The sequence below is a fragment of the Octodon degus genome, unplaced genomic scaffold (assembly GCF_000260255.1).
Source record: "Octodon degus isolate 3935 unplaced genomic scaffold, OctDeg1.0 scaffold00018, whole genome shotgun sequence".
In the NCBI taxonomy this organism is placed as follows: Eukaryota; Metazoa; Chordata; class Mammalia; order Rodentia; family Octodontidae; genus Octodon; species Octodon degus.
In genome coordinates this window covers 20,907,419-20,935,001 of record NW_004524594.1, presented here as the reverse complement: position 1 = coordinate 20,935,001, position 27,583 = coordinate 20,907,419, and the positions used below count along the sequence as shown (strand labels likewise).

General features: G+C 53.4%; 4 protein-coding genes across 10 annotated transcripts in view; 2 read left to right on the top strand and 2 right to left on the bottom strand.

Moving 5' to 3' along the window:
- Nucleotides 1-3,245: 3,245 nt before the first annotated feature.
- Nucleotides 3,246-14,321, top strand: Carns1 (carnosine synthase 1). Of its 4 annotated transcripts, XM_023710764.1 has the most exons (11): nucleotides 3,246-3,296; nucleotides 3,674-3,692; nucleotides 4,913-5,186; nucleotides 5,858-5,947; nucleotides 6,195-6,682; nucleotides 6,911-7,085; nucleotides 7,174-7,259; nucleotides 8,001-8,232; nucleotides 8,321-8,601; nucleotides 12,099-12,218; nucleotides 12,300-14,321. In XM_023710764.1, exons 2-11 carry the CDS (start codon nucleotides 3,690-3,692, stop codon nucleotides 13,323-13,325), a joined length of 2,775 nt encoding a protein of 924 aa, XP_023566532.1. In that variant the 5' UTR covers nucleotides 3,246-3,296; nucleotides 3,674-3,689; the 3' UTR covers nucleotides 13,326-14,321. The 4 variants fall into 4 exon arrangements, with proteins under 4 accessions (XP_023566532.1, XP_004627210.1, XP_023566533.1 ...); XM_004627153.2 differs by having other exon boundaries at nucleotides 12,099-14,321; XM_023710765.1 differs by lacking the exons at nucleotides 7,174-7,259; nucleotides 8,001-8,232 and having other exon boundaries at nucleotides 12,099-14,321.
- Nucleotides 14,322-15,584: 1,263 nt separating this feature from the next.
- Nucleotides 15,585-22,720, top strand: Rps6kb2 (ribosomal protein S6 kinase B2). Of its 4 annotated transcripts, none has more exons than XM_023710525.1 (15): nucleotides 15,585-15,733; nucleotides 16,048-16,088; nucleotides 16,187-16,307; nucleotides 16,761-16,769; nucleotides 18,619-18,766; nucleotides 20,222-20,279; nucleotides 20,357-20,457; nucleotides 20,565-20,655; nucleotides 20,740-20,830; nucleotides 20,937-21,044; nucleotides 21,473-21,535; nucleotides 21,617-21,694; nucleotides 21,782-21,889; nucleotides 21,984-22,096; nucleotides 22,278-22,720. In XM_023710525.1, exons 1-15 carry the CDS (start codon nucleotides 15,656-15,658, stop codon nucleotides 22,465-22,467), a joined length of 1,398 nt encoding a protein of 465 aa, XP_023566293.1. In that variant the 5' UTR covers nucleotides 15,585-15,655; the 3' UTR covers nucleotides 22,468-22,720. The 4 variants fall into 4 exon arrangements, with proteins under 4 accessions (XP_023566293.1, XP_004627208.1, XP_023566294.1 ...); XM_004627151.2 differs by having other exon boundaries at nucleotides 16,761-16,829; XM_023710526.1 differs by lacking the exon at nucleotides 21,617-21,694 and having other exon boundaries at nucleotides 16,761-16,829.
- A 95-nt stretch (nucleotides 22,721-22,815) lies between these two features.
- Ptprcap (protein tyrosine phosphatase, receptor type C associated protein) lies at nucleotides 22,816-25,331 on the bottom strand. The gene is made up of 2 exons (XM_012513784.2): nucleotides 24,949-25,331; nucleotides 22,816-23,622 (listed from the first exon to the last, which is right to left on the bottom strand). The coding sequence occupies exons 1-2, from the start codon at nucleotides 24,949-24,951 to the stop codon at nucleotides 23,053-23,055; spliced, it is 573 nt and encodes a 190-aa protein (XP_012369238.2). The 5' UTR covers nucleotides 24,952-25,331; the 3' UTR covers nucleotides 22,816-23,052.
- An 81-nt stretch (nucleotides 25,332-25,412) lies between these two features.
- The window catches only part of Coro1b (coronin 1B), a 5,266-nt gene continuing 3,095 nt past the window's right edge, over nucleotides 25,413-27,583 (bottom strand). The window contains exons 7-10 of the mRNA XM_004627344.2: nucleotides 27,491-27,582; nucleotides 27,096-27,153; nucleotides 26,010-26,279; nucleotides 25,413-25,856 (exon numbers count right to left, since the gene is read on the bottom strand). Coding sequence (XP_004627401.1) covers nucleotides 25,731-25,856; nucleotides 26,010-26,279; nucleotides 27,096-27,153; nucleotides 27,491-27,582 — 546 coding nt within the window. The 3' untranslated portion in view covers nucleotides 25,413-25,730. The remainder of the gene's footprint in view (nucleotides 25,857-26,009; nucleotides 26,280-27,095; nucleotides 27,154-27,490; nucleotide 27,583) is intronic.

The following is a 27,583-nucleotide window of genomic DNA, read 5'->3' as shown; positions in this document are numbered from 1 at the left end:
AAAAAAAAAAAAAAAAAAGTTTTATATAGTTAGGTGCACTGATTATTATTATTATTTATTTATTTATTTATTTATTTATTTTTCCAGAACTAGGGATGGAACTCAGGCCCTTGAGCTTGCCAGGCAAGTGCTTAGTCTACTGAGCCATCTCCCCAGCCCCGGTGCACTGATATTTGGTATACATATATTTATGATTGTCATCTCTTTCTCTTGGATTGTTCCCTTTACAAGAAGTTAGTAGCCTTCTTCATTTGTCTTCATCAGTCTTGGCCTGAAATTCACCTTGTCAGCTGGGCATGGTGGCACATGCCTGTCATCCCAGCACTCAACAGGCTGAGACAGGAGTACTTCTATGAGTTCAAGTCTAGCCTGAGCTACAAAGTGAATTGAAGGCAAGAAATCCACTTTGTCTGTCAATAGAACAATTACCTCTGCTGTTTTCTGGGTTCCAGTCACATGGAATATTGTTTTCCATCCTTTGACTTTCAGCCTATGAATTTCTTTTTAAATTAAATTATTTTTTGTATGCAGCACATTGTTGGATCTTCTTCCTCCTCTTCCTCCTCCTCTTCTTCTTCTTCCTCTCTCTCTGTCTCTTTCTTTTTGTACCAGAAATTGAACTCAGGACTTGCTACTTGCTAGGCAGGCACTGTGCCGCTGAGGTATATCCCCAGCCTGCATCTTCCTTCTTTTTTTTTTTTTTGGTGGAACCGGGGGTTGAACTCAAGCCCTTGCACTTGACAGGCAAGCATTTATTCTACTGAGCCATCTCCCTGGCCCCTGGATCTTCCTTCTTGATCCATTCTACCAGTCTGTTTCTTTCATTCTACCAGTCTGTTTCTTTTGATTTGGTGAAGTGAGACCATTAACATTGGTGGTTATAACTGAGATGTACTGACTTATCCTTGTCAGGTTATTTTCCTGTTGTTGGCTTTCTTTTTTCCCCTTGTTTTAATTGCTTTTCTTGTCTGTTGCAGATTAAGTTGTAGCTTTTGTTATCTCTTTTTTTTTAATTTTTAATTTATTTATTTATGCGTGTGTGTGTGTGTGTGTGTGTGGCCAGCTCAGCCCACCAGGGGGCGGGGCTGGCTGGCATGTGGTGCTGGGGGATTGAACCGCGGTCCCTGTGCTTTGCCAAGCTTGTTCTAAGTAGGTGCTTTAGACCACTGAGCCATCTCACCAGCCCGTTATCTCTTTCCAGAATGCCCTTCTGAATTTTTGGACTGCTGCTTTGGTGGTCATGATTTTTTTTCAGGTGTTGTCATGGAAGTATCTTATCTTTCTTTTTTCTTTTTTTTTGCGGAACCAGGGATTGAACTCAGGCCTTTACGCTTGCCAGGGAAGTGCTTATTCCATTGAACCATCTCCCCAGCCCCTTATTTTTCAATCAATTTTGAAAGGTAGTTCATGTGAGGTACATCAATCTGGGTGAGAGGTTACTTTCTTATAGGCTTTGAAATAGTTTACTTCAAGTTCCCCTTGATATGAGGGTTTGTATTGGGAAGTTTGTTATGATTCGAATGGGCTTTCCTTTAGAAGTGATTTGCTTCTTTTCTTTCACAGTTTTTAATATTCTGTTTTTGTGTTGAGTTTCTGGAATCTTGACTGTTATATGCCTTCACATTCTGCCTCTTACAGTTGTATGGCTTTGGACAAATCACACAACTTCTCTGAGCCTCACTGTTCTTTGGGTAAAGGCAGAAAATCATTACTACTACCTTATAATGTTAAGTATAAAAGAGAACCACACATGCAGTCCTTGTATACTGCCTGTCAAGGTCAAGAAATGTTGCTGAGGGGGTGGGGTGTGGGGGTGCAAACCAGTAATCCCAGCACTTAGGAGGAGGTGGGAGAATTGCTGTGAGTTTAAGGTCAGCCTGGGCTACACAGTGAGTTTAAGGCCAACCTAGAATACATAGAGAGCCCTGTCTCAAAACAAATGAAGAAGGAGAAGGAGGAGGAAGAGGAAGTGGAGAAGGAGGAGGAGGAGGAGAAGGAGAAAGAGGAATTGCTGATGGAACTACAGAATGCTTAGACACCACCAGGCACCCTTGCCCAGCTAAGCCCACATATGCAAGGTTATCCCCACTTGAAGACAAGAACACTGAGTCCCCAGACATTGCTTGGCTCATTAAATGTCAAAGCTCATGCTCTCTGGATGACACCCAGTGGGATCTCTATCTCAGGCCACATACGCAGCAAGGTGGCAGAATGTCTAGGGTAGCTGCACCCTGTGCCAGAAGCCTGGGCAGTAACAAGGAGAGCCTACAGAAACTCTAGTGAGGGTTTGGTGGGGGAATGTGGATTAGGCTGGAGGGCCCAGGATCAGGCAGTTTTTGGAACCCCTCGAGAGGTAGACAGAGGTGGGTGTGCATAGGTTGCTGTGTATTAAGTGGCAGGAAGGGTTCAAAAGCTGCCAAGCCCCTCAACATCCTCCCTCAACCAAGCATGGTCTTGGAGACAGCTAGGGGTTGGGGGCATTGGGGAGAGTCTGAGGGTGGGTTGTCAGAAGTTGTAAGGACAGGTCAGCATGCCTGTGTGGCTCAGCCCTATAGGATGAGGAATAACCCCATTTAAGGCAGAAAGAAAGTAAGCTTTGCATGTGGATGTAATTGCATGTACGTGGTCCTCCTTGGGGCTGGTGATGGACAAAGTGGATCTGGCACCTTTTTTTCAGGCTGATCCCTTCTAGGCATGTACAGAGATCCTGGCCCAAGAGCGCTTTGGGGAGAATCTGTATGCAATAGTGTCAGGCACTCCTGGCTGGAAGGGCAGCTGCAAGGCTGGGTGTAGGGGGAGCGCAGGCTCTAGCTAAGACGGAGATGCAGACTTTGCCCCGCCCACATTCTGCCACCCCACCCCCAGGGCGGTTCTAGTACCAGGCTCTGCCTGCAGCTCCTCTTCCCAGCGTCTGCCTTCTGCCTCCGTCCCACCTATTTTCCCCTCTTTTCCGTTATGTGGTCTGTCTTTCTGACTGTTCTTGTCCCTTTGCCCCTGGCCCTCAGGACTTGGTCCCGTCTCCCCAGATTCCTGTGTCCGACGTAGACTGTCTCTTCTCCCTGGCCAGCTCCTCACCACCTGCTATCCAAGCAACAACTGCCCTCCCCATGCTGCTTGCCCCTGGCTAGGGACAAGGGGGCGGAGCCCAGGCAGTTAGTTTGAGGGCACCCCGCCCCTCAGTGGGCATGCACGGGGCGGACAAGCTATATAAGGTGATGCTGCGCAACCTCGCGCTATGCTGCCTCTGCCATCACGCCAGCTTGCACAGATCCTTTCCAAGCCAGCACCGCCCGCAGGTACCCCGGCTCCGGCCCCGCCGCGGGGGAGCCAGGGAGGGGGGCTGCCGGGCAGGGGCGGCGGGACGGGGACCCTGAGCCCCCGCGCGCCCCCCAGCGGGACCCTCAACACTAACCCAGCGCGTTCACGGGCGCCTCCATAGAAGGGCTGAGCCATGGCAAAGGGAGATAGGGAGCTCAGAGGTGCAGACGCTTGGGGTAGGTAAAGCAGAAGTCCTTAATCCGCGGGGCGCGGCAGGGATGGAAACCATGGTCATCTCCAGAAGGGACAGGTTTGAGGAAGAGCTGGAGGGTATTGCCAGTCCACCTTAGGGGCTGCAAGGTGGGAGTCAGGGACCTGACTGGTCCTGACTCCCGGCTTTGTTTCTGTCTCTCAGACTTTCCACCTGCAAGATGGTAAGTCTCCTGTGGTCCCTCCACCAAAGGCCCGAGGCCCTGGGCAGAGGGAGGGCTCAGAAGTCAACGACTGGCATCCAGGGGCTTAACCCTGAGGACTGCCCCGTGTGGACGGTTCAGATCTCTAACCAGCTCCAACCTCTTGACCCTCACTCCATGTGCCAGGCCCTCATCTGTCCCACATCGACCTGAAAAGTGGGCACTGTCAGCCCCCTGACATTTATTTCACATTTTGCCAACCACCAGCTGTGCAACCAGTACCACCCTAGGTCTGAGAACATAGCAGTGAGTCCACAGTCCTGGTCAGCAGGGAACAGCCCTTCTAGGAGCAGGCACAGAGCCCCAGAGCTTGGCCCTAGCCAACTGGGATCTAAGCCCAGATCTGAAGCCCAGGCTGCTTATGCCCTGGCTACGGTACACTGTTCACCATCAAGTGATTCTCTAAGTTCCTGGCCTCGTAGATACCCCAAGGATGGGATAGGACAGGCACCAGGCATTCTCTAGGCCAGGGAACTGTAATGAATAAGCACCTCCACCTAGGTCACACTGAGGCACCCAGTAGCCCCATGTGGGAGTCAGGCAGCCTCTGAGAGGGCAGGAGTATAGAGTTTCCTGTAGTCCTAGCACTCCAGGCACCCGGAAAGAGGGCACTAGCCTTCTCCCTCAGTGCCTTAGCTAGGGCCGGTACATGGCAGAGCTTCAGTGCCTACTTGAGGACGGTGAAAGACATTTACTTGTATAGTTAGGTGGCAGCAAACTCCATGTTGTCAGATGGGGTGCTCAACCCATAGAGAAATGAATGCCTGTGAGCAGTTGTTATTCTCATTGATCAAATTTTCAGTCAGCAAATATTTATAGAGGAGTTACTGTGTGTCAGACTGTCAGACTGTTACTGTTTGGAGTACTGGTCTTGCCTCAATGAAACAAACAAAAAAACAAAAACAGAGAAAAAGCTCTGCCCCTGTGAGCCAAGCTAGGGGAGACCTGGTATGGAACGGTAGGCACTGATACAGCCAGTAGGCCGTTGGTTCCTGCCCTCCTAGCCCAGGCACTACACCTGACAGTTTACAAAGCACTCTTCCCACATTTGTTCCTTGGGCTTTTCCCTCATCCCCAACTTCTTCCTGTCCTGGGCCGTTGGACATGACAGCCCACACTGTTGGGTAACAATGTACTCGCCTGCCCGCCCTGCCCAAGTCCTACCATTCTGCCCCCCTCAGCTTTCCCTGGATCCATTGGGTTACGAGTGGGACTGCTCCTTGGGCTCTAAGGACCTGGACGGAGAGGAACAGCCAGGGAGAGGGGGCGCTGGCCTGCCACCCATCAGCTGTTTCCCTGGCTCCTGGCGCCAGGATGTGGGCCTGGACTGCAAAGGCTCCCCTGAGGGGGCCGAGGCCCGGGCCTGGACTGTCTACTACTACAGCCTCCTGCAGAGCTGTCTGCAGCAAGCTGGGCTTCCAGAGACTCAGGACCGAAGCCAGGTGCCCCACACAGGTGCCCAAGGGCTCCACGGAGGGGGGTACCCCTGGGGGGCAGAGAGGGACCCTCAATCCTGTTGCTTCCCATCCCTGCTGAGATTGGCCCATTCCCTAGGCTCTGGTTCCATCTGAAGATAGAGAGCCAAAGGACATTTGGCACCAATGAAGTCGAGGTCAGGGCCCTCCCCCTACCCCACTGACCTGGAATTTGCAAACATGTTCTGTAGAGGCAAAGCTTCTCAAGAAGTGTCTTGGGAGAGGCTATGGAGGCAGCTGAGCACTGGGACCCCAAAATTCCTCTCCTATTGTACTTTTTTATTGTATAGCCACAAATGATTTTGTGTGGGCAGTGGGTTCACACCTAGAATACATGAGAATTAGAGACTTGCTCCTACAGTACAGACTGGGAAACAGGCTCACTGAACCAGTGGCCCTTTCAAGGTCACAGAGAATTCAGAGCCCAGGCTCGACCCAGGTCTCCATCACTCATCCCGACCAGTTGCAGAGAAAGGGAGCCAGCCTCATGGAGCCGAATGGGCAGACAGCTCCCTCTGAGCCCTGTACTCTTTTCATCTGATCACTGAGAACAACCTGGGGGGCCCAAGGATGAGAGTGGGGGTTGGAGGTGGTAGGCAGAGAGGCACAAGGGGAGCCCCTGGTGAGCTTGGCAATGTCTCTTCCCCCAAGGTTGTCCTGGTGCCGAGGTGACCTTGTGTATTCTGGGATCCCCCAGCACCTTTCTGTCTGTGCTTCTGGAGGGTGGGGTCCAGAGCCCGGGTGAGTGTGTGCCCAAGTTTACCATCCTGCTACAGAAAGGGCAGCCCCGCCCTGGCCCAGCCACATCCTAAAATACCCACCAGCCTTGGCAACTGCCTGCATTCCATGGGACCAGCTGCCACACTCTGAATAGGGGTGGGTCCTGGGCAGAACTGTCTCTTCCGCAGCACAAGGCCCAGGCTGGAGGTTTTGGGCACTGGGGACATAAGCCTTCTCTGGACAGCTACCTGTTCCCCTCTGCCCACAGGAAACATGCTCCTCTGCCTGTCCCCAGCTTGGCTGACGAAGGTGCCAGCACCAGGGCAGCTGGGTGAGGCGGCCCTGCTGGTCTCCAAGGCTGTGAGCTTCTACCCAGGGGGCCTGACATTCCTGGATGACTTTGTCCCCCCACGACGTGCCACCTACTTCCTGGTGGGCCTGGGGCTGGGCCCTGGCCAGGGCCGGGAGGCAGCAGAGCTGGCCCGCAACCTGACTTGCCCCACAGGAGCCTCAGCGGAGCTGGCCCGGCTGCTGGAGGACCGGCTGCTGATGAGGCAGTTGCTGTCCCAGCAAGGCTGTGTGGCTGTGCCAGCTACCCTGGCTTTCACCTACAAGCCTCCAGGGCTGCTGCGGGGAGGGGACTCCAGCCCGGGACTACGGCTGGTGGAGCTGAGTGGCAAAGAGGGCCAGGAAACACTGGTGAAAGAGGAAATAGGGGCCTTTCTGCAGTCCGAGGCTCTAGGTGATGCCGTGCAGGTAACAGGCTCCTGCCCACCCTGAAGTTGTGCAGATGCCAGCAGGAGGGGACCCACGAGTGGTTCCCAAGTCCTGACGGGAAGCTTTCCCCAATTTTTAGTCCTGTCACTGCCCCAGAAATGGGGAAATTCCCTGCCCTCTTGCCTCAGTATACTCTCTGGCACAGTGTCATGAACACCCCTCCTTGCAGGTAGTATCAAGGATGTCCTTTTCCCCTTCCTGCTATAGGTGGCTGTGAAGCTCAGTGGCTGGCGCTGGCGGGGGCGGCAGACTTTGTGTCTGCACCCACGGGTGGAGCTGGGTGCTGTGGTGGACACAGTGCTGGTATTGCTGGAGAAGCTGGAGGAAGAGGAGAGTGTCCTGGTGGAGGCCATGTGTCCCCCTGCCCAGCTGCCCTTCTCAGGTGAGAGCCACCTGTGGCAGCTAGGGTGGGAGCATGGCATGGCTTCCTGGGCTCTCTTCTGGATTTAGACCTCCACCTCTTCACCCAGGAGGTCCCTCACCCAGCCCCGAGATGGCTGTGCGTATCTGTGCCGTGGTGTGTCGCACTCAGGGTGATAGGCCCCTACTGAGCAAGGTGAGCGGGGGTCGGGGACAGATCCAGGTAACCCCGTCCCTCATCCAAGTCCAGTCCCATTCATCTCATGAATACCTGCCCAGTCCCTGGGTAGACAGGGCAACATCTTGGGGGGGATTTGGGTTACCAATGGTGAGCCTCCTGAGTCTGACACTCCAACTGTCTTGAGCCCCTCAAGCATCAGGAACCCCCGCCCGTGTTTGGCCTCATGGTGGGGCCCATGGCCCCGGGGATGATGGTCTTTTCAGAGAGCTCCTGCCACAGAAGAGGCTGACCAGGAGATTCTGATAAACCTCCAGGGCCTGGAGCTCTGGGAGAAGGAGTTGCTTCCAAGCTGCAGAGTTCAGAAGGCTTGGGATACCTTCTGAGTCCCTAACTCTGGGTCAAGCTAGAGGGAAGTATTCAACTAAGCCAGTGATCCAGTGGAGAAGAGGCTTCTGGGGGACATTCCAGGGCTAGGACACAGGAGAGTGGCTGCAGGAACTACAGCAAGCATGCCTGGAGTCACTTAGGGAGCAAGGACCCTAGCTGAGTCTTGGTAGGGTCAGTCTGGTCTACAGGCCAGAAGATAGTAGCTGGAGAGTCTTGTGCAGTCGAGTCACATCGGAGAATGGAGTTTCCTGAACACCCACTGAGGGGTCTGGCCTGGTTCTTGGGAGGTGTGCTTGCGGCAGGGGGTCTTAGAGGGTAGTCTTGGGAGGGATCCTCCCGGCCCAGGCCCCTGAGCTGAAACCTGTCTAGGTGGTGTGCGGAGTGGGTCGTGGGGATCGGCCTCTGCGACACCAGAACTCCCTGCCGAGGACACTGGAGGTGGCGCTGGCCCAGTGTGGCCTGAGCGAAGCAGCACAGGTGGCAGCCGTGAGGGAGCGCGTCAAGGAGGCAGCTGAGGCGGCGCTGGCTGCAGTACTGGCACTGGAGGCTGGCCTGAGCGCCGAGCAGCGCGGCGGCCGCCGGGCTTGCACTGATTGTCTAGGTGAGCGCGGGCTCGCAGCGGGCGGGCGGGCTATGCGGGCCGAGGCCGAGGGCTGTCCGCGCTCAGCAGTACCCTTCGCCCGGCCCAGGCGTGGACTTCGCGCTGACTGTGTCCGGCCGCGCGCTGACCCCGGTGGCCCTAGAGCTGAACTGCAACCTGTGCCTGGAGGCGTGCGGCACACTCGAAGGGCTGTGGGCCGCGCCGCGCCTCGGGTTGGCGGCGGAGGAGGCGGCGGCTGCGCCGCTGGTGGAGACCATGCTCCGGCGCTCTGCTCGTTACCTCATGGAAGGAAAGCAGCTGCTCGTGATTGGCGCGGGCGGCGTCAGCAAGAAGTTCGTGTGGGAGGCTGCGCGCGACTACGGACTCAAGGTGGGCGGGGCCCGGCGTCGCGGCTGCGTGGCCAGGCGTGGTCGGGAGGGGCCTGAGCGAAGGGGCGGGGTTGGCCTTTGAGGCGGGACCGCGGAGGGGTGGCCGCGCCAGGGGCGGGGCGTCCTCGCGGGGGCGAGGCCGATTTCGTTGCCTTTCTTTGCTTAGGTAACTAACCTATTAGCTCCACCCCGGCAGAGAGACCTCTATAGAAAGGAAAGGTGAAAGTGCCAGGGTAGATGGCCTGGGATAGGCAGGGGACAAGGGCGAGATTTAGGGTTAGTTCCCGAACCCAGGTTGTTTTGTTTTTAGGGTACTGGGGTTGAATCTGGGGCTTTCACTTTGAGCTAGATCACAGCCAATTTATTATTATTATTATTATTATTATTATTTACTTTTCTTTTTCTTTTTTTGTATTTTAGGGAAGGGTCTACAGGGTACTCAGGGTCTCACTACTAGATCGGACTTGTAGTGATCCGCCTGTTTACAGCCTCCCAAGAGCTGGGATTACAGGCACATGCCACCACGCCCAGTCTCAATTGCCACCTCGGTGAGCCCCGGGGAGGTGGGGCTGGTACGGCAGGCCCCGGATCAAAACCCCTGCCCCTGCTTGTAGGGGCTTTAATCCATTGAGCTATTTGAGCCAGTGTATTATTATTTCAATTTTGAGAAAAAGTCTTAGTCGCTAAATTGTCCAGGCTGGGTTCAAACTTGCCATTCTCCTGCTTTGGCCTCCCAGGTGCTGGGATTATAAGTGTGTACCACCACTCCTGGTTTAGAGCCCAGTTTGTTTGTTTGTTTTAAGGAGGTTGTGACAGGGTCTTGCTGTGTAGTTCAAGCTGGCCTTGAACTGCCATGTGAATTTCCATGTAGCCCAGGCTGGCCTGCAACACATGATCCCCCTGCTTCTGTCTCCTGAGTGCTGGCTATCACAGACAGGAGTGTGCCACTACACCTGGCCATCTTCTCTTCTCTTCTCTTCTCTTCTCTTCTCTTCTCTTCTCTTCTCTTCTCTTCTCTTCTCTTCTCTTCTCTTCTCTTCTTTCTTTCTGTATTTGGTACAGGGTCTCACTATGCAGTTTGGACTCTCCCAGTGATCCTCCTGTTTTCAGCTTCACCAGCGCTGGGATTACAGGTGTGCACCACCACACCTGGATTCGGTGGCCAGCTCAGTATGCCCTGGGGGCGGGCCGGGGCCAGTGTGGCATGTGGTGCCAGGGCTCAAATCCCGGTCCCTGCACTTGCCTAAGCAGGTGCTTAGTCTGCTGAGCTATCTCACCAACCATTTTGTTTTTGTGGTTTTGTTTTTTGTTTTGTTTTTGTATTTTTTAGGGAAGGGTCTACAGGGTTTTCAGGGTCTCACTACTAGCAGGGACTTTTCCTCAAAATTTAAATAATAATACACTGGCTCAGATAGCTCCTTTTTAAAGCCCCTGCTTTAGGACTCATAGTGCTCCAACTGTTTACAGGCTCCCAAGAGCTGGGATTATTATAGGCTCCCAACACCAACCCAGTCTCAATTGCCTCTCAGCATTCTCCAGGGGCGGGGCTGGCAGGACAGGCCTGGGGATGGAACAGACCCTTGCCCCTGCTTGCAGGCACTTTAATCCACTGAGCTATTTGGCTGGCCCTTTCTTGTTTTTTAACCATGGCAAAGTTTCACATTTGGGCCAGGGAGATGGCTCAGAGGCATAAGCGTCGGCCTGGCAAGCACAAGGGCCTGAGCTTGATCCCCAGTACCAAAATAAAAAGCTTCACACTTGTTATGGGTAGAAAAAAAGGGGGGGGGTAGGCAAAATATGCAGAGCAAGTTGGGCAGAGAAAAAAATAAAAAAAAAAATATGCCCTATAGCATAAGGGTAGGCTATCATGAAGAGGCACAATGGCTGAACTGAGGTTTTAAACTTTTTTTTTTTTTTTTTTTTTTGTGGAATCAGGGATTGAACTCAGGCCCTTGTACTTGCCAGGGAAGTGTGCTTATTCCACTGAGCCATCTCCCTGGCCCCTAAACATTTTTTCTTGTTTATTTATTTAATTTATTGGATACATGGTCTCACTACACAGTTCAGACTTGTAGTGATCCCCTGTCTCAGCCTCCCCAGTGCTGGTTCCAGGGCCAGTACAGCATGTGGTGCTCAGGATCAAACTCAGGTTTTTCCGCTTGGCAGGCAGGTGCTTAGACTGCTGACTTATCTCCCCAGCCCTGAACCCTGGTTTTAAATGCCAGGCTAAATGGTTTGGCTGTGTTCTGGCCAGAGTGTAGGCATTTTGAGGTTGAATTCCTGACCCTGGGCACCTAGGCCCCACACAGAGTACTGGGGAACACCTTACAGATCCTCAATCAGGTTTACGGCGGATTCTGTTATAGAATCTGGAGCAAATCAGGCAAGTAGACATTGTTTTCCATATTGAACAGATAAGAAACAGCTGGTGTGGTGGCAGAGGACTGTAATCTTAATACCCTGGGAGCCTGAGGCAGAAGGATCACAAATTCAAGTCCATCCTGGCAATTTAGTGACTCAGTAAGACCGGTCCCTAAGCAGAAAAAGGCTGGGATGTAGTCACTGCAGAGGGCCTGGGTTCGATCTCCAGTACTGAAAAAATAAAACCAAAACCAAAATCTGGAGCTCAGTGTCACACTCCCCGGGCAGCACCCCCCAACCTTCCCCTGACTCTCTGCTCCCGCCTTACATGGTGTGTTCTCTTGATGGAATGCTGTTTGCTGCTGACACCAAGGAATACAGTGCAGACAGCCACCTTCCCTCACTCATCAGTGGCTACCTCTTCCCTGGGTCTCAGCTGCTTTGTGTCTATGTCCCCACAGTGGGCTACAAGCTTTGATGATACAGAGCTTCATGTTAATTTCTCGTGGATACCTTGCAGCGTCAGAGTTTTTGGTGTGAATGAAGACCAAATTGCCTGTCTTGAATCCCAACCCTGCCGTGAGGCTGCGTGTGGCAGTGCACTGCTGAGTTCTTACCTCCCCCGTCTTTTCTCCTGCAGCTGTCTTTCCTATCTCTTCTTTCCTCTGACTGATGCTTATTCTTCAACTCCAGTTTAGCATTGTCTCCTTCTGGATGCTTTCTCTCCCCACTCCTACACTGGGATAAATTTCTCATGTAATCAATCATCAACATTCAGCCCGGCATGGTGGCACATGCCTATAATCCCAGCACTGGGCTGGCTGAGGCCAGAGGATCTCTGAGAGTTTCAGGCCAGCCTGGGCTACATAGTAAGTTCAAAGCCAGCCTGCCCTACAAAGTGAGAGCCTTTCTTAGAAACAAAAACAAGGCCAGGGAGATGGCTCCGCAGAATAAGTGCTTCCTTGGCAAGCGCAAGGGCCTGAGTTCAATCCCTGGTTCTGAAAAAAAAAAAAAAAGGACATTTATTGAATAACTAACATTTATGAATCCATTAGAATCATGCTGGGGGTCCATCCAGTCTCCTCTGCACCCTACACCTACTGACCTGGGTGTCCTGTCCTCCTGTGGTTTCTGCAGCTGCACCTGGTAGAGTCAGACCCCAACCATTTTGCATCTCAGTTGGTGCAGACTTTTATCCACTTCGACGTGACAGAGCACCGGAGGGATGAGGAGAATGCACGACTGCTGGCAGAGCTGGTGCGAGTGCGTGGCCTACAGCTAGATGGCTGTTTCTCCTACTGGGATGACTGCCTGGTGCTCACAGCCCTACTCTGCCAGGAGCTGGGTCTGCCCTGCAGCCCTCCAGCTGCTATGTGCCTGGCTAAGCAGAAGAGCCGCACTCAGCTGCACCTGTCTTGCCGTCACGGCCCACCATGGCCTGCGCCCTCCCTCCATGCTGTCGCCTGCTGCCCTTTGGAGAGTGAGGCGGATGTGGAGAGAGCCGTTCATCAGGTACCCCTGCCAGGAGTGATGAAGTTGGAGTTTGGGGCAGGTGCAGTGGGTGTGCGGCTAGTGGAGGATGTGTCACAGTGCCATGAGCACTTTTCTCGGATTGCCCATGACTTGCAGGGAGAGGCTGACCATCCAGGCATTGGGCTGGGCTGGGGAAATGCCATGCTGCTGATGGAATTTGTTGAGGGCACTGAACATGATGTGGACCTGGTGGTGTTTGGTGGGCGCCTGCTGGCTGCCTTTGTCTCTGACAATGGCCCCACGAGGCTGCCTGGCTTCACAGAGACAGCAGCCTGTATGCCCACAGGGCTGACACCAGAGCAAGAGGCCCAGATGGTGCAGGCAGCCTTCCGCTGCTGTCTGGGTTGCGGGCTGCTTAATGGCGTCTTCAATGTGGAGCTCAAGCTGACAGGGGCTGGGCCTCGGCTCATTGAGATCAACCCCCGCATGGGAGGTTTCTATCTGCGGGACTGGATCCTGGAGCTCTATGGTGTGGATTTGCTGCTGGCTGCTGCAATGGTGGCTTGTGGTCTGAGACCCGCCCTGCCCACCCATCCCCATGCCCGTGGTCACCTGGTGGGCATCATGTGCCTGGCATCTCAGCACCTGCAGGCATTAAGTTCCACAGCCAGCCGAGAAACCCTGCAGGCTCTGCATGACCAGGGCCTCCTGCGCCTCAATCTGCTGGAGGAGGCCCTGGTGCCTGGCGAGTATGAGGAGCCCTACTGCAGTGTGGCTTGTGCTGGGTCCAGCCCTGCTGAGGCCCGTCTTCGCCTGCTGGGCCTTTGCCAGGGCCTGGGCATTGATGGGCCCAACTACCCAGTTGCTCACTTTCTGTCTCATTTCAAATAGCACTGGAGCCAGGGTCAGGTATAAAGTGCTAAGAAGAAAGAGTGTAGCACCCGCACATCACTGCTGTCCTCCCTGTCTCTCTCTCCCTATCACCCTACTCTAAGCCCTGCCTGGCCTACTCTATTTCTCAGGTTTGATCCACAGCTGCAGGGCCATTTTGACACCAAATCCTCCTGGGCTAAGGGCCATAAAACAAGTGCCTGTGGGGAGCTCTGTTGTCCTCTCAAAGGCTTAAGTCCAGTTCACAGGTGCCCCAGGATGCTAACCCTAGAGAAGCAGCAGGAATTACACACACACACACACACACACACACACACACACACACACACACACAGCAACTGTCCACCCCAAATGAGAGTGGACCCAGACCCAGGCCTGCTGCTCGACACTTGTCTCTCTTCCTGTGTCCTACAGAGAAGAACCTTGGTGGGCCTCCAGCCTTGGTCAAATCCCAGGACAAAGCTGAGCTTTAAATGCTTGTCTTCTTATCCCAGGGTAGTTCTAGAGCCCAGTGAAAACCTCCTGGTAGTGCCCCTATCTCAACTGGCCTGAGAAGTAGAAGCAGGTGGCTTGTGGTCAGGAGTGACCATCTCCCCTTGTACTTCCACACAGATACTTTGTCCCCATTCTCCAGATGAGCAAATACGCTCAGAGAGGAAAAGTGACTGTCCCCAAGACCCTTCTGCTGTGGATATAGGCACAAGGGCCAGGGCCAAGTTCCCACATTTATTGTCTTACATGCCTGCTCAGCTTCTAGGCTCCTCACCTCTCTGCCCTCATCACGAACAGCTCCGAGACTTGTGAACACCCACCTCCCATGCACCATACACCTCCATCAAGGTCCAGTGCTTTGGCCTCTGGAACATCTAACTAGCATTGGCAGAGGGTGTCTGTACTGCCTTCTTCACTTAGGGAAGCTGCTTCAAGAACTGTCTCTGCACAGCACAGGAACAGTGGACAGCTCCCCCATCCCTTTCCAAATAAAGTCTTACGAACTAGTGAAATGTCTGGAGTCTGGGGTAAGTTCTTGAACTGGATAGCTCCTCGTGGCTCAGCTAGGTGGGGCTGGTGGTGGAGGGGCTTTTGAGGGGGACAGGGGCTGGGGAGAAAAAACCACTCTACTGGCTAGCTAATAGTATAGGGCCCTATCCTACATTCACATCAGGGTCCAAACCTGAGGCTCTCCTTCTGTGGGATTACAACATGAGGTCTCAGCCAAGAAAAACCCTATATCAGCCTGCAGATCCTTGAGTTCTATCCATTTGAGTTCATGCCCATCCTACCCAGTACAACTAAAAGGCTCATCCAGACAGTCCCTAATAACTAGAATGCAATCAAACCCCATTCTACACCCCCCAAATGGGTTTCATCCAGCATGAATCCATGCCCAATCTAAAATCAGACTAAGTTTGTTATGTTAATGCTCATCCTTTCAACCAAGTTGTTTTTTTTTTTGCGGAACCGGGGATTGAACTCAGGCCCTTGCACTTGCCAGGGAAGCGCTTATTCCACTGAGCCATCTCCCTGGCCCCTCAGCCAAGTTTTATTAAGTACCTTTATTCTGTCTATACCAGGCAATCCAATTACTAAATGTGCTTTAATCAACAAAAGCCCATATTTAGCAGGACATGGTGGTGCACACCTGTAATCACAGCACTTGGGAGGTTGAGGCAGAGGGATTGTTGGAGTTCCAAGCCAGCTACGGAGATAGTAAGTCCCTACCTCAATAAAACAATACAAACAAATTTAGGATCCCCAAACCCTTAAAGGCAACAGCCTAGTAACAGCTCAACAGTGAACTGTCACTGTTGACACTGGTCACCCAGCAAATGTCTGACTTACAGAAACTTTGAGCCGGAGACACATTAAGGCACATCTAAATCAACTGCCTCCCTATTAGGAGCAAACAGAGAAGGGACCTGCGTTTTGCTGCCCAGCCCACCTGGCAGTGCAGTGCTCCAGCAGAGCTGAGGATTGCATTGACCTTTACGTCTATGTGCATCTTTGACATTGCCCATCCAAACTCAAACTCTCTCCTGCACCCAAATGGGAACTGTAGGTGGTTCCTGTCCAGTGCCAATCGCAGGGATGGTGCTGGGAAGAAACAGTTTACCTAAGCACCATCAGAGGCTGAAAGATGGGCAGCCCAGCACTTGAGGACTACAACTCCCAAGAGGCCATACGATAGGCGACAACTTTTGGCCCCAGGCAACTGTAAGTCATCTGCGTGCGCCCGCGGTCGCAGAGTGATAACCTATGGGCCGAGGCTTGAGCTGTCAGTCAGAGTGCGGCCAGGTCCCGGCCGAGGGGCCCGCGGGGCCGGCGCGGCTATGGCGGCCGTGTTTGATCTGGACTTGGAGACAGAGGAAGGGAGCGAAGGCGAGGGCGATCCAGAGTTCAGTCCAGCGGTGAGTGCACCAGTCGGTCGCGATGGACCCTAGAGCCGAGCCTGTCACCTGGCCGAAGCCAGGAACTGCAGCTTTACACAGCCGGAGTGGGCTCCGTCCTCTGCTAGCCTGGATCTCTCTCAGATCCAGCCCCGCTAAAGCTCGGACCGCTTTCTCTTTCAGGCTCCCAGTCGTTGGTTCCCTTTTCTGACCCTGGCCTTGCCTTTTCAGCCTTTGCCCTTATTGTGCCATTTCCCATTCCTGGGCAGTGTAATTTGGGGTGAGAGGTGGGATCCTGACACCTCCTTTGCTTCTTACCCCTTGGTTCCTTGCAGGACGTGTATCCACTTGCCGAATTGAGGGCTGCTGGCCTGGAGTGAGTGAGGGTCTTGTTGGGGGCTGGGGGAATGAGCTAGGGTAGGGAAACTGGGCAGCACTAGAGCCTTGCCCCCCATTCGCTTTTTGTGTCCATAGGCCTATGGGACATTATGAGGAGGTGGAGCTGACTGAGACGAGTGTGAACCCGGGCCCAGAGCGCATTGGGCCTCACTGCTTTGAACTGCTTCGAGTGCTGGGGAAAGGGGGCTATGGCAAGGTACTGACACCCCGTCCCCACAACCTTCATCCCCACCATAAGGCAGCATGAGGTTCTCAACAGAAACTGGAATTATAAATCAGCAGAGGCTTAGAGAGACTTCAGAGCCTTATTTATTTATTTTCATTTTGAGACAGGGTCTTTGCTATGCAGTTCAGGCTAGCCTTGAACTCAGTTTGTAGCCCAGGATGGTCTTGAACTTGCAACGATCCGCCTGCCTCAGCCTCCCAAGCGCTGGGATTACAGGTGTGCATCACCACACCCAGATAGGCTTCAGAGCTTTTAGCACAAAGAAGGCAAGGGCAGATTCTCCTAGAATGGGATTGAAGACCTTTACTGCCCCACCCTTGGGTGAGCCTAGGCCTCTTGGTCCTGGTGATAGAGCTTGAGGGTGGGGCTTCTTAAAGATACGATGTGGAGAGGGAAGCTGATCCTGTCTTCCTTGCTCTACAGGTGTTCCAGGTGAGAAAGGTGCAAGGCACTAACTTGGGGAAAATATATGCCATGAAAGTCCTAAGGAAGGTGAGTCATTGCTCAGTTGGCAAATATGGAGTGGCCGCCATCCCTAGTACACTTGGGCAGAATTTGGGAGATAGTAAATATGATGGAGAAGCTCTCTTTCTTTAGAATTTGATAGCTTATTATCTATTGTGATGTGTATTGTTTTGTAATAATTCCCAAATGAGAACAGTTTTGCCTACCAGGAAACATTTAGCAATCTTAGGACTGGGGTTTTTAAAAATGTTTTGCTTTACCTGAGACAGGATGTCACTATGTAACTCAGGCTGGCCTTGAACTTTCAACAAACTACTTAAAAATGTTTTTTGAGACAGGGTCTCACTGTGTAGTTCAGGCTGGTCTTAAACTCAACTATATATCCCAGGCTCGCCTCAAACTCATGTCAGTCCTGCAGCCTGTCTCCTGAGTACTGGGTTGGTAGGCACCACCATGCCCAGTTGAGTAGTTTTGATTGGAGGGAAGTGCTGGTGACATCCAGTAGGTATAGCCCAAGGATGCTACTAAATCATAGCACACAGGAATTGTCTGGTCCAAAGTGTCAATGTCAAGTTTGAGAAACCCTATGTTAGTAGATATACCAGTCACTGAAAATGATGACTGCTGACAGCAGCAGATCTATGGAGAAATTCAGTGAAATGACCAAAGGTGGCAAAAGGGCAATAGATCAGAGCCAAGAAAATCATGCAGAATACTTAGCTGTGAAATTCCACTTGTCGGGGGCTTGCCAGTTAGCTCAGTTGTTTAAGCACCTGCTCATGCAAATGCAGTCAGGAGCAGGATACTACAGTTCAATCCCCACCTCCACCTGCCTTACCAGACCCGCCCTTAAGGCAGCCTGAGCCAGCCAAATAAATATATTAATTAAAATAAAATAAAATGGACATAATGTAATTACATGGCTTGTCTCTCAGGGTTGTGAAAATTTAAAAAAAAAAATTAAAAAAAAAGAAAAAGAAATTCCACTTGTCTGTCCTGGCCAGATCATTTCTGTAGTGATCTGGGCGGGCTGTAGAAAAGGGCCTCATGACTATTTGCATCCAGTAGTTAGAAGGAATCATGACATCACTGCAGGTCCATGGGCTGTGCAGACCTAAGAGTCCAAAAGCTGGCAGTCCCAATACTTGTGTTTAAGTATTTATATATATGTTTATTTATTTTATTCTTTTTGAAACACAGCCTCACCATGTAGTTCAGGGTGGCGTCAAACTAATAGGGATCCTCAGTCTCCTGAGTGCTGGGATTGTAGGCGTGCACCACCATGCTTGGCTGTTTTTTAAAACCCCTTACCTCCTCCTCCCTCTCTCCTCTAGTTCTCCTTTCTCCCTTTTCATTCCTGTTGATACTGTTCACCTTGACACATTTATGACATGTTATGTTCATTGAAGTGATTAGGACCTTATATCACAGCCAGGCTTTTGCAGTATCTTTAGGGTTGAGCTTTCTGCTGCAAAACAACAAAAGAGGACATAAAACAACAACAACAGGCTGGGGAGATAGCTCAGCAGTCTAAGTACCTGCCTGGCAAGCACAAGGACCCAAGTTCCATCCCTGATACTTCCATCCCCGGTACCATATGCCATTCTGGCCCTGAAATCGGGCGTGGTGGTGCACGCCTGTGATGCCAGTGTGAGGGAGACTGAAATAAGGGGATCACTGTGAGTCTGAACTTCATAGTGAGACCCTGTAGCCAATAAATAAACACATTTAAAAAGAAACAGCAAAAAGAGTAATGGCTAGAGGGGCTGATGGAGATCTGGGTAACCTACCTTCTAACCTATTCCTGCTTCTCAAGGCCAAAATCGTGCGCAATGCCAAGGACACAGCACATACACGGGCTGAGCGGAATATTCTAGAGTCAGTGAAGCACCCCTTCATTGTGGAACTGGCCTATGCCTTCCAGACAGGTGGCAAACTCTACCTCATCCTGGAGTGCCTCAGTGGTATGCATGTGGGTCCAGCTGGGCTGTGGATGGCTAGGTACCAGTGCAGGAATTTCTGGGTGCTTGAGGGAAGCCTGAAAGGCTAAGGGGACCCCCACATCCACCACCTATCCACTGTCCATCTGTTCATTCATTCATTCAGCAAACATCTGTCCAGTGCCTAGTGTGTCCCTTGCCTGTGTTAGAGGTAGATGGAAATGGTGGGAGTTGGTTTAGAAAACCAGAGGGTGGTTTTGTCCACTTCTGCTATCTCTTCCCATTCTAGCCTCTGTCCTCGTGTGCCCTGCATCTGGTCAGCGCTTCATCTAGCTGCATCCTCTGTGTTGTTGCCTATCCCCTCTAATGTCTTTTGGTGGGTGTGTCTGTGTGTATGCAGTAATTGTAGTTGTTCACTTAGCTTTCTGGTGTCTCCTCTAGCTACCAGGGTATTTCCCCAAACTTTTTTTTTTTTTTGGTACTAGAAATTGAACTTATGACCTTGCGCTTGCTAGGCAGGTGCTGTGCTGCTGAGCTATATCCCCAGCCCATTTTATTTTTATTTTTATTTTTTAAATTTTATTTATTTTTGTGTGTGTGTGGCCAGCTCAGCCCACCTGGGGGCGGGGCTGGCTGGCATGTGGTGCTGGGGGATTGAACCGCGGTCCCTTTGCTTTGCTAAGCTTGTTCTAAGTAGGTGCTTTAGACCACTGAGCCATCTCACCAGCCCTTTAATTTTATTTTTGACAGGGTCTTGCTATATAATTCAGGCTAGTTTTGAGCTTAGTATGTTACTCAGGCTGGCCTTGAACTTATGGTGATCCTCCTGACTCAGCCCCCCAAATTCTAGGATTACAGGTGTGTGCCGCTCCACCCATCAACCAAAACTGATTGTAACTCCAAGTCTCTAACTGCCGAGACAAAGCCTGGCTTCCTTGGCCCATCAACCCTGCTCACCATGACACCATGAAATAGCTAGGGTCTGCATTTCTTACTTCCCTCTCTGTCCTATCAAAGCCCTGGGAGCTGCCACCTGCACGTTCTGCATTCCTTTCCTTTCCTTTCCTTTCATCTCAGCACCCTGGAAAGCCCCACAGTCACCACACATTCTGTCTCTTGTTGGGATTAACTTCATCTGCACTGTCTCTGCCTGTGGTTCTTTGGGCAAAGCTCTCAGAGCTGTTGGCTCAGTCTGGCGTCTAGAGCAGTGTGTGTGTGTCTGTTTCCCTATCAGACTGAACATCCTGAGGGCAATGGCTGGGTCTCCTCATCTCTGCCCCCAGCTTCACCCAGCACAGGGCCAGTCACCGAATAGGCGGCGGTAGATGTTTGCTGAATTGAATTGAATCCCTACGGCAGCTCTGGGAGGCAGGTAGGGCGGGATTTATAAACCCCCTTTTTCCCAAGAAGAAACCGAGACTCAAAGTCAGTGGCGGGACTGAGTCTCAGCACACAGCTGCTGCTGTCTTTATGCTGCAGGGGGTGAGCTCTTCACACATCTGGAGCGAGAAGGCATCTTCCTGGAAGACACGGCCTGGTGGGTATGCAGTTTTCCCTTCTCCCCAAGAGTGCTGGGCTCTTACCCTACTCCTTCAACCTGTCCTGTCTCTGCAGCTTCTACCTAGCTGAGATCACCTTGGCTCTGGGCCATCTCCACTCCCAAGGCATCATTTACCGAGACCTCAAGCCTGAGAACATCATGCTCAATAGCCAGGGTGCGCCTGTGAGCACACACACTGTGTAGCTGCATAACTGGGTGTGCAGGGAAAGGCTGAGAGTTGTGGCCAGGTGGCCCTGACCATCCTCTGCTATTCTTCCTTAGGCCACATCAAACTGACGGACTTTGGACTGTGCAAGGAGTCCATTCATGAGGGTGCCGTCACTCACACCTTCTGTGGCACCATTGAGTACATGTAAGTAGCACCTCACTGGCGTAGGGGTTGGGAGGACAGCCAGAGGGGGCTTGGCTTGACTGACAGTTCCAACCTGGCCCCCAGGGCCCCTGAGATTCTGGTGCGCAGTGGCCACAACCGGGCGGTGGACTGGTGGAGCCTGGGGGCCCTGATGTACGACATGCTCACTGGATCGGCAAGTCCAGCCTCCTTGGGAGGGGGTGGTGTGGGAGAGCCCCCTCCCAGCTGGGGCAGGGCCTGGTGGAGGCCCCCAGGCTCTCCTCACCTTCTCTCTCCTCTAGCCACCCTTCACTGCAGAGAACCGGAAGAAGACTATGGATAAGATCATCAAGGGAAAGCTGGTGCTGCCCCCTTACCTCACCCCAGATGCCCGGGACCTTGTTAAAAAGGTGGGGATCCTCCTGCGGAGGCTCAGGTCTGTTGGCTACTCTGTGTATGTTCCTGAATGTCATTGTCCTATGCAGTGTGCCCGTGAAAGTGAAGGCAGCTCTTCCAGACCCTGAGCCCAGGCCTCAGCTCTGACAGAGCAGCAGCTTCCCTAGATGAGCCTCCAGCTAGATCCTAATCAGGAAGTGAGGCAACCAATTCCACAGGAGGGCCAGCGGCTGGGTGTGTATGGGAGGGGAGGGCACCTTTAGGGCTTGGCACGATGCCAGGAAAGGCTTCATGGAGAAGGTGCCATTGTACCTAGCCTTGAAGGTCTTCAGTAAGTGGAGGCCATACTACAGGGGCCCCCAAGCTTTATCCTCCCCCAGCCAACCTTGGAGCTAAGTGGTAATACCTCCCCCAAGCCATCACTTCTGCCTTGGTCCCACAGTTTCTGAAGCGGAATCCCAGCCAACGGATTGGGGGTGGCCTAGGGGATGCTGCTGATGTGCAGGTGAGTCTGGGACCAAAAGGAGGGGGAGGGAGCCAGGAAAGATGAATGGTTGGCATGTTTGAGGGTGCTCTCTACCTTTAGAGGCACCCCTTCTTCCGGCATATCAATTGGGATGACCTCCTGGCCCGCCATGTGGACCCCCCTTTCCGGCCAAGTCTGGTGAGTCTAGGTCCCTTTGACCCCATGGCAGGTGAAGGCCCCTGAGCCTCAGACCCCTTCACCCTTCCCATGTGCAACTGTCCACAGCAATCAGAGGAGGATGTGAGTCAGTTTGATACCCGCTTCACACGGCAGACACCAGTGGACAGTCCAGATGACACAGCCCTGAGTGAGAGTGCCAATCAGGCCTTCCTGGTAAGGGGAGCCATGGACTGTGGGGACCAACGCAGGGATGGTAGCTAAGGAGTGGTGGACCCTGAGCATGAGCTGGCCTGACTTCTCCCCCCAGGGCTTTACATATGTGGCCCCTTCCGTCCTGGACAGCATCAAAGAGGGTTTCTCCTTCCAGCCCAAGTTACGCTCCCCACGTCGCCTGAACAGCAGCCCCCGGACTCCAATCAGGTACTACCAGTGCAGAGGGGAGCAGGTGACAGGTGTAGGGGGCTCTAGTAATAGGAGGCCACTGGAGTTGGGTGGCCTTGGCCATAGCTATTAATCAGAGCTCCTCTCATTCTTCTACTGTGAGAGCCAGTCATGCTGCAGGGCATAGGAGGCTCTGACTCTGCCTTGGTTTCCTTTGCAGCCCCCTCAAGTTTTCTCCCTTTGAGGGATTCCGACCTAGTCCAGGTCCACCAGAACCCATGGAACCACCTCTACCTCCACTCCTGCCACCACCACCACCACCACTACCCTCAAGCACTGCTCCTCTCCCCATCCGTCCCCCCTCAGGGACCAAGAAGTCCAAGAGGGGCCGTGGGCGCCCTGGGCGCTAGGAGAGTGGATGTGGGTGAGGGCAACATTGAGGCCCCTTCCCTGCAGGCTGTGAGGACAGCCAGACCCGGCTGCTCCTGAGACCTGGGGTGTGTCTGCGAGACAGGAGTGAGTATGTCTTTGTTGTGGGTGGCTGAGCCCAGAATCATGCACATGGAGACAGCCAGCTGTGGTTACTGGCAGGAGGGTCCTACTGGGAGGGACTTCTGCTGCTTCAGCCATGCCATTGCAGAATTAAAAGCCTAAATCATGGCATCAGCTGGCTTCTGCTGGACTCTGGGATTGGGTCGGATCACTCCAAGAGCAGCCCCTGCTCAGGGTGGTGAGAGGACACTACAGGACCACAGATCGCAGGGTGGGATGGGATTTATTTCATAGCTGCCCAGGGTACACGTGGATGGCCTTCTGGAGGGGATGAGGCTGCACAGGCTTGGAAACCAGTGGGGGGTGACAGTCTGAGGTGCTCTGCATGCGCGTTGGGGTGATGACCACCAGGTCCCAGCTAGCTGTGTTCCACTGTAGTAGCTTGGCAAGCAGAGATACAATGAGATGCCACAACAGGGCTGGGACAGACACCAAGCTGGCTCCTATAGTGCAGTGACGTGGAGACCCTGGGCCCCTGTGGCCCCAGCGCTGTCATCCCAGGCTGCACTGCCTGAGAAGGCATGCAGGTCACTCAACAGGGCCTCGGCACTGCCTCCTGAGCCCCGTTCAACATCAGTGTCAGGCGCTTCCTCAGTGCGCTCTGGGACATGTACCGGGTGGGGCCCTGCTCTTCGGTGCTGCTTATCTTCCTGGGGTTCAGCCTCCTCCATGCCTTCATCCATGACATCTTTTGCATTCTGCACATCCTCTCGCCCTTCTCTGTTGTTTGGTGACTCCGCCTGATAACAGGTCTGAAGCCAGTGGCCTGGAGGGCTGGCCCAGAACAGGCGGCGGGTATGGCCCCACAGTACAGTACCCAGGTGGGCTGGGTGGTAGTAGCCCCCTGAGTCATGGTTGAGGCGGTACCAGGCCAAGGCCAGGCCTGTGATGAGCAGCAGGAGCAGCAGCAGCAGTAGGACAACGGTTACAGAGCTGGAGCCCATGCTGTCCCCAGAGCCCAGAGCTCCTGGCAGGGCCAGCAGCATCCAGAGCCCAAGGGTGCAGGATATAGCCTGTAGGAGATATAGGTTGGGGCTGTCACCTGGTGTGGAACTCAGTGACTGATTTCCGTTCACCACAGAGAAGGTTCTCTATTGCCATTCAGCAAAATGGAATCAGTCAAGTAAAAAGCACTCCAGTCCTTATTTGGTCAAGGTCTTGACCCAGTGTAATCTGCCTCTACACCTGACGTTGATCCTGTAGCTCACTTCATTCCTGGCTTCCTTCAACCTGGTCCTGTCCTAGGCCTTTGCACTGGCTCTTCTCTTGGCTGGAATTCTCTTGGCTGGAATGCTTCAAAGCTGAGGGCCACCGAGCTGCCTGCTCACTTCCTGTGAGACCCAGCATGACCTTGACAGCTAACTGTTCGTTACAGGAGTCTACACACTCTACACTCTCCAGACCCCCTAACCTGTTCTATTTTCTCCATAGTGCACTGGATACAGGTCTCTTTTTCTGTTGCCTTACCTCACCTCTGTAATCAGAATAAGCTTTGGGAAGACATGTAGCAGGGCCACAGACCTAAAACTAATGCTTGGCACATAATAGATGCTCAAGAAATAGAGGCTAGCTGGGCACAGTGGTGCAACACCAGTAATCCCAGCACTTGAGAGGCTGAGAATCGCCATTTCAAAGTCAGCCTCGCTATGTAAAAGTTCAAGACCACCCTGAACTCCGTATCTCAAAAAAACAGGCCAAATGGGTCAAGAGTGCCCAGCTAGGGGTAGGAGGGTGGGAAAGGGGAGAGAAAAGGGAAGAGGTCTGAGTGGCTGGCATCAGCGCTGACTTCTGGAAGCTGAGATGGAGGGATCCGGATGAATCCAGAAACAACCCTTAAACTCTGCTTGGCTGGGTCCCAGGATGGGGGTCCCTGAGGCCCCTCTTCCACAACTACTGCAGTTTCCGCTCAGCAACCCATTCCCCAGCCCCAGGGCCTCAAGTGAGTAGGGCTGGGGCTGGGGGCAGCCGGGTGCAGCTGGCAGAGGAAGCCTGCGGTTGGAACGAGGCAGGTGGAGCGTGAGGGGAAGGGGGAGGGGTGTGAGTGTGGCCCTTCACTTAGCCTCCAGCCCTCGGGACCCAAGCAGGAGCCATGCTGGAGTTCAGCTCATGAGATAACCAGGTGAGGGTTGATCCCAGGAGCCTCAAAGAAGGGCTGGACTTGGAGTTCCATAGAGCCTAGCTCAGAGTTGAACTCAGCTCCTGCCCAATGATGCTCAACCTGGGTCTTGCCTCTCTGTGCTTCTGGGTCCTTGTGGGGGAGCCCTTCCATATATTTTAGCCCCAACCTCCTAGAACCCCCTTTCCCCTGCCTCAAGAAAGCAGCAGGCCCTAATACTCACCATCGGTCTGCTGGCCTCCTCACAGGGTGCCCACTTCTTGGCTTGATGTGTTGAGAAGTGAGCTGCGGCGCTTTCAACTGCAGCTAGGGGTTATCGACCCATACTTCCGCTTCCTGTCCACAATACCCCACCCGTTCTTGCCTGCTGCAGGACCCTGCTGCAGCCTGGGCCTCTAAGGACCACTCCAGCCCACATCAAGTCCTCATAAACTTCTCTGGGTGAGACTGGGGCCATGGGCGGGACTAGGCTTCCAAGAGAAGGAACTAGGCACCCAGCTCAAAGCTGGATAAAGCTGTGTGGATGTGTTAGTCTTCCGCCTTTTTCTGCCTGACAATTTAGAGGAGCCAAGTGTGGCTACTTGGTGCCCCCAGATTTTCACACTCTTGACTTCCACGTTAATCTATCCCCACGTTTCCAGACTTTCTTTCCCAGGCCCACACATATAGCAGCTGATCAAGCCAGGGTTTTAGAAAGAAAATTTTATTTGGAATGAAAATATAGAGCTCATCCCTGCCACTTCCTCTGGGGGAATGGGGGCGAGAAGGGTGGTCCCTCAGAGTACAAGCAAGCTTGCCTTAGTATAAAAATCCTCCACAGTAACAATGACCAGAGCTAGGTGGTGGCTCCAACCTGGACCCCAGGCCTGATCAGGTATGAACTGGTCCCTGACCTGCCAGAGGCACTTGTTAAGTCGGCAGCCAGTGCGACCTGCCAGCAGAAGGCGAGTGAGATGGGGGTAAAGGAGGGAACGCAGCGAGGGGGTGGACCCAGGGGCTGTGGTCCTATGCATCCCCATTCTCCATGCGACCAAGCTGCTCCTCCAGGCGGCTGATGCGGTCTCCCTGTTCCTTGATCAGTGCCTGCAATGCCCGAAGCTTCTGCAGGATTTCTTCCAGCTTCCCAGCCTCCTGCAGGGACAACAGGAAGTCAGTGACATCAGCTACAATTCTCAAACCACCAGACAGGACTTGGCTCAGAAAGGGAGACCAGATGACGTGGGCACACACAGCCTGGGGCAGCACGCAGGTTCCCAATACCTCCTCTGACTAGGGAGCACATACCTCAGCCCCTGTAAGGCTGCCGCTGGGGGTGGAATCAGCGGTGGTGGCAGCAGAGGTGGAGGCTCCTGGCCAGCTGGAGCCGGCTGGCCGGCTGTCGGACAGCACATTGCGCCGGCTGACTTTCAGGTCTCGCTGTTTGCTGGGCACATAGGCCTCTCGCAGTGAGATGAGGATGGGGTCGGCATCCTGCCCACTCACCCACTCCTCAGCCTCCAGGGCCGCTTCAGGCCCAGCTGTGTCAGGATACAGATCATCCTGGAAGAGGTCGGACTGCGCAGCAGGCAGGGGAGGTCAGGATAAGCTGGTGGCCTCCTACAAACCTCACAACTGGACTGTGGGTGGCTACTTCATTTCCCTTTGGGCTGGTGTTCTATCGACCCTGCCTCAAATGGCCTGGCCCTGAGTGACCTCAAATCTGTCATTTCACTTCCCTTCTGGGCACCAACAGCTCCCTTTGCAACTGTCCCCAACTCTCCTGAGAAGGCTCTGTCACCACCCTTGCCTGCAAAACACAGGCCCCAGCTATGTGGCTCTGGGATCCTGGGAGCCACATGGATTAAGCTGGGGTAGGCTCCATCAGCCTCCACTCCACTCTGCTCCCAGATGTGCCTGGTACACTGAATGAAGCACTTAGAAAATGTCATCTGGAGAATAATGAAAGTGTGTCTTAGACTCCTGGCATCTGGAGTCAAACCCCACGTGGCCTGGTTGTCCTCATGGAACTCTCAACTGCAGCCAGACCCCTTGTCCTCTTTCCATTCCCAGCTCCATGCCCTTGCTTGGCCTGCCCCCCTCCTGCCGCCGGATGGTCCCACCTGGCCCTGATGTGGGCCCTGCCTCCTACTGGGAGGCTCTCCATGGCTGCAGTTCCTCCCTGACTGCTCGGCCCTGTCTCCTGTGGCTCCTTTGGAGCACAGCCTCACCTAACACTCTGTGTCATCCTGCTCACTCCCCATCTACCTTCTGGGTACAAGTGCGTGCTGGCCATCTGTCCATCCCACCCACTGCACTCACTCACAGGCCTTGCCTATCACCAATATGTACGAGAGAAGGAAGCAAATGGGTTTGGGCAGCAGGTGGCCTCACCTTTCTTGGCACAGTCATGACAATGGGTTCACACTTTCGCTCATGCAGTTTGTAGAACCTGGGAGAGGGAGAGGTTCCATGATTGGAGCTCTCCTAGCTGCCCCCCCCCCCCACTTCCAACCCTTACCTGGCCTTCCCATAGCCGGACCCCAAGGCCCCTCATGCAGGCTGCCTTGTGGTTTAGGGGTTCCTACATACTGGCCCCTGAGCTGCCTTGTGGTTTAGGGGTTCCTACATACTGGCCCCTGAGCCTTGGGCCCCTCTGTAACATACTCCTGCTCCTAAGCTACTTCCAGTGATATGACTTCTCACCTTGGATGTCCTAGGCTTGACCCCTGCTCCCATCCTGACCCACCCGCAATCTGGGTCTTAGAGTGAGTCCCATCCCCGCTTACCGGGCAATCTCACACTTGCTGACCTCCAAGCCCCGCTTAGGCATGCTGCCCATGCCCCTCTGGGGCTCCTTGCTGGTGAATGTGTTCAGGAAG

Bases quoted from the DNA above. Each gene is read 5' to 3' on its own strand.
- Carns1 (XM_004627153.2), top strand. The intron at 5,187-5,857 runs GTGCCCAAGGGC...TCTTCCCCCAAG, and splicing joins AAGCCAGGTGCCCCACACAG to GTTGTCCTGGTGCCGAGGTG. The intron at 7,260-8,000 runs GTGAGCGGGGGT...AAACCTGTCTAG, and splicing joins ATAGGCCCCTACTGAGCAAG to GTGGTGTGCGGAGTGGGTCG.
- Rps6kb2 (XM_004627151.2), top strand. From the start codon at position 15,656: ATGGCGGCCGTGTTTGATCTGGACTTGGAGACAGAGGAAGGGAGCGAA. The intron at 16,308-16,760 runs GTACTGACACCC...CTTGCTCTACAG, and splicing joins GGAAAGGGGGCTATGGCAAG to GTGTTCCAGGTGAGAAAGGT. The intron at 16,830-18,618 runs GTGAGTCATTGC...CTGCTTCTCAAG, and splicing joins CCATGAAAGTCCTAAGGAAG to GCCAAAATCGTGCGCAATGC.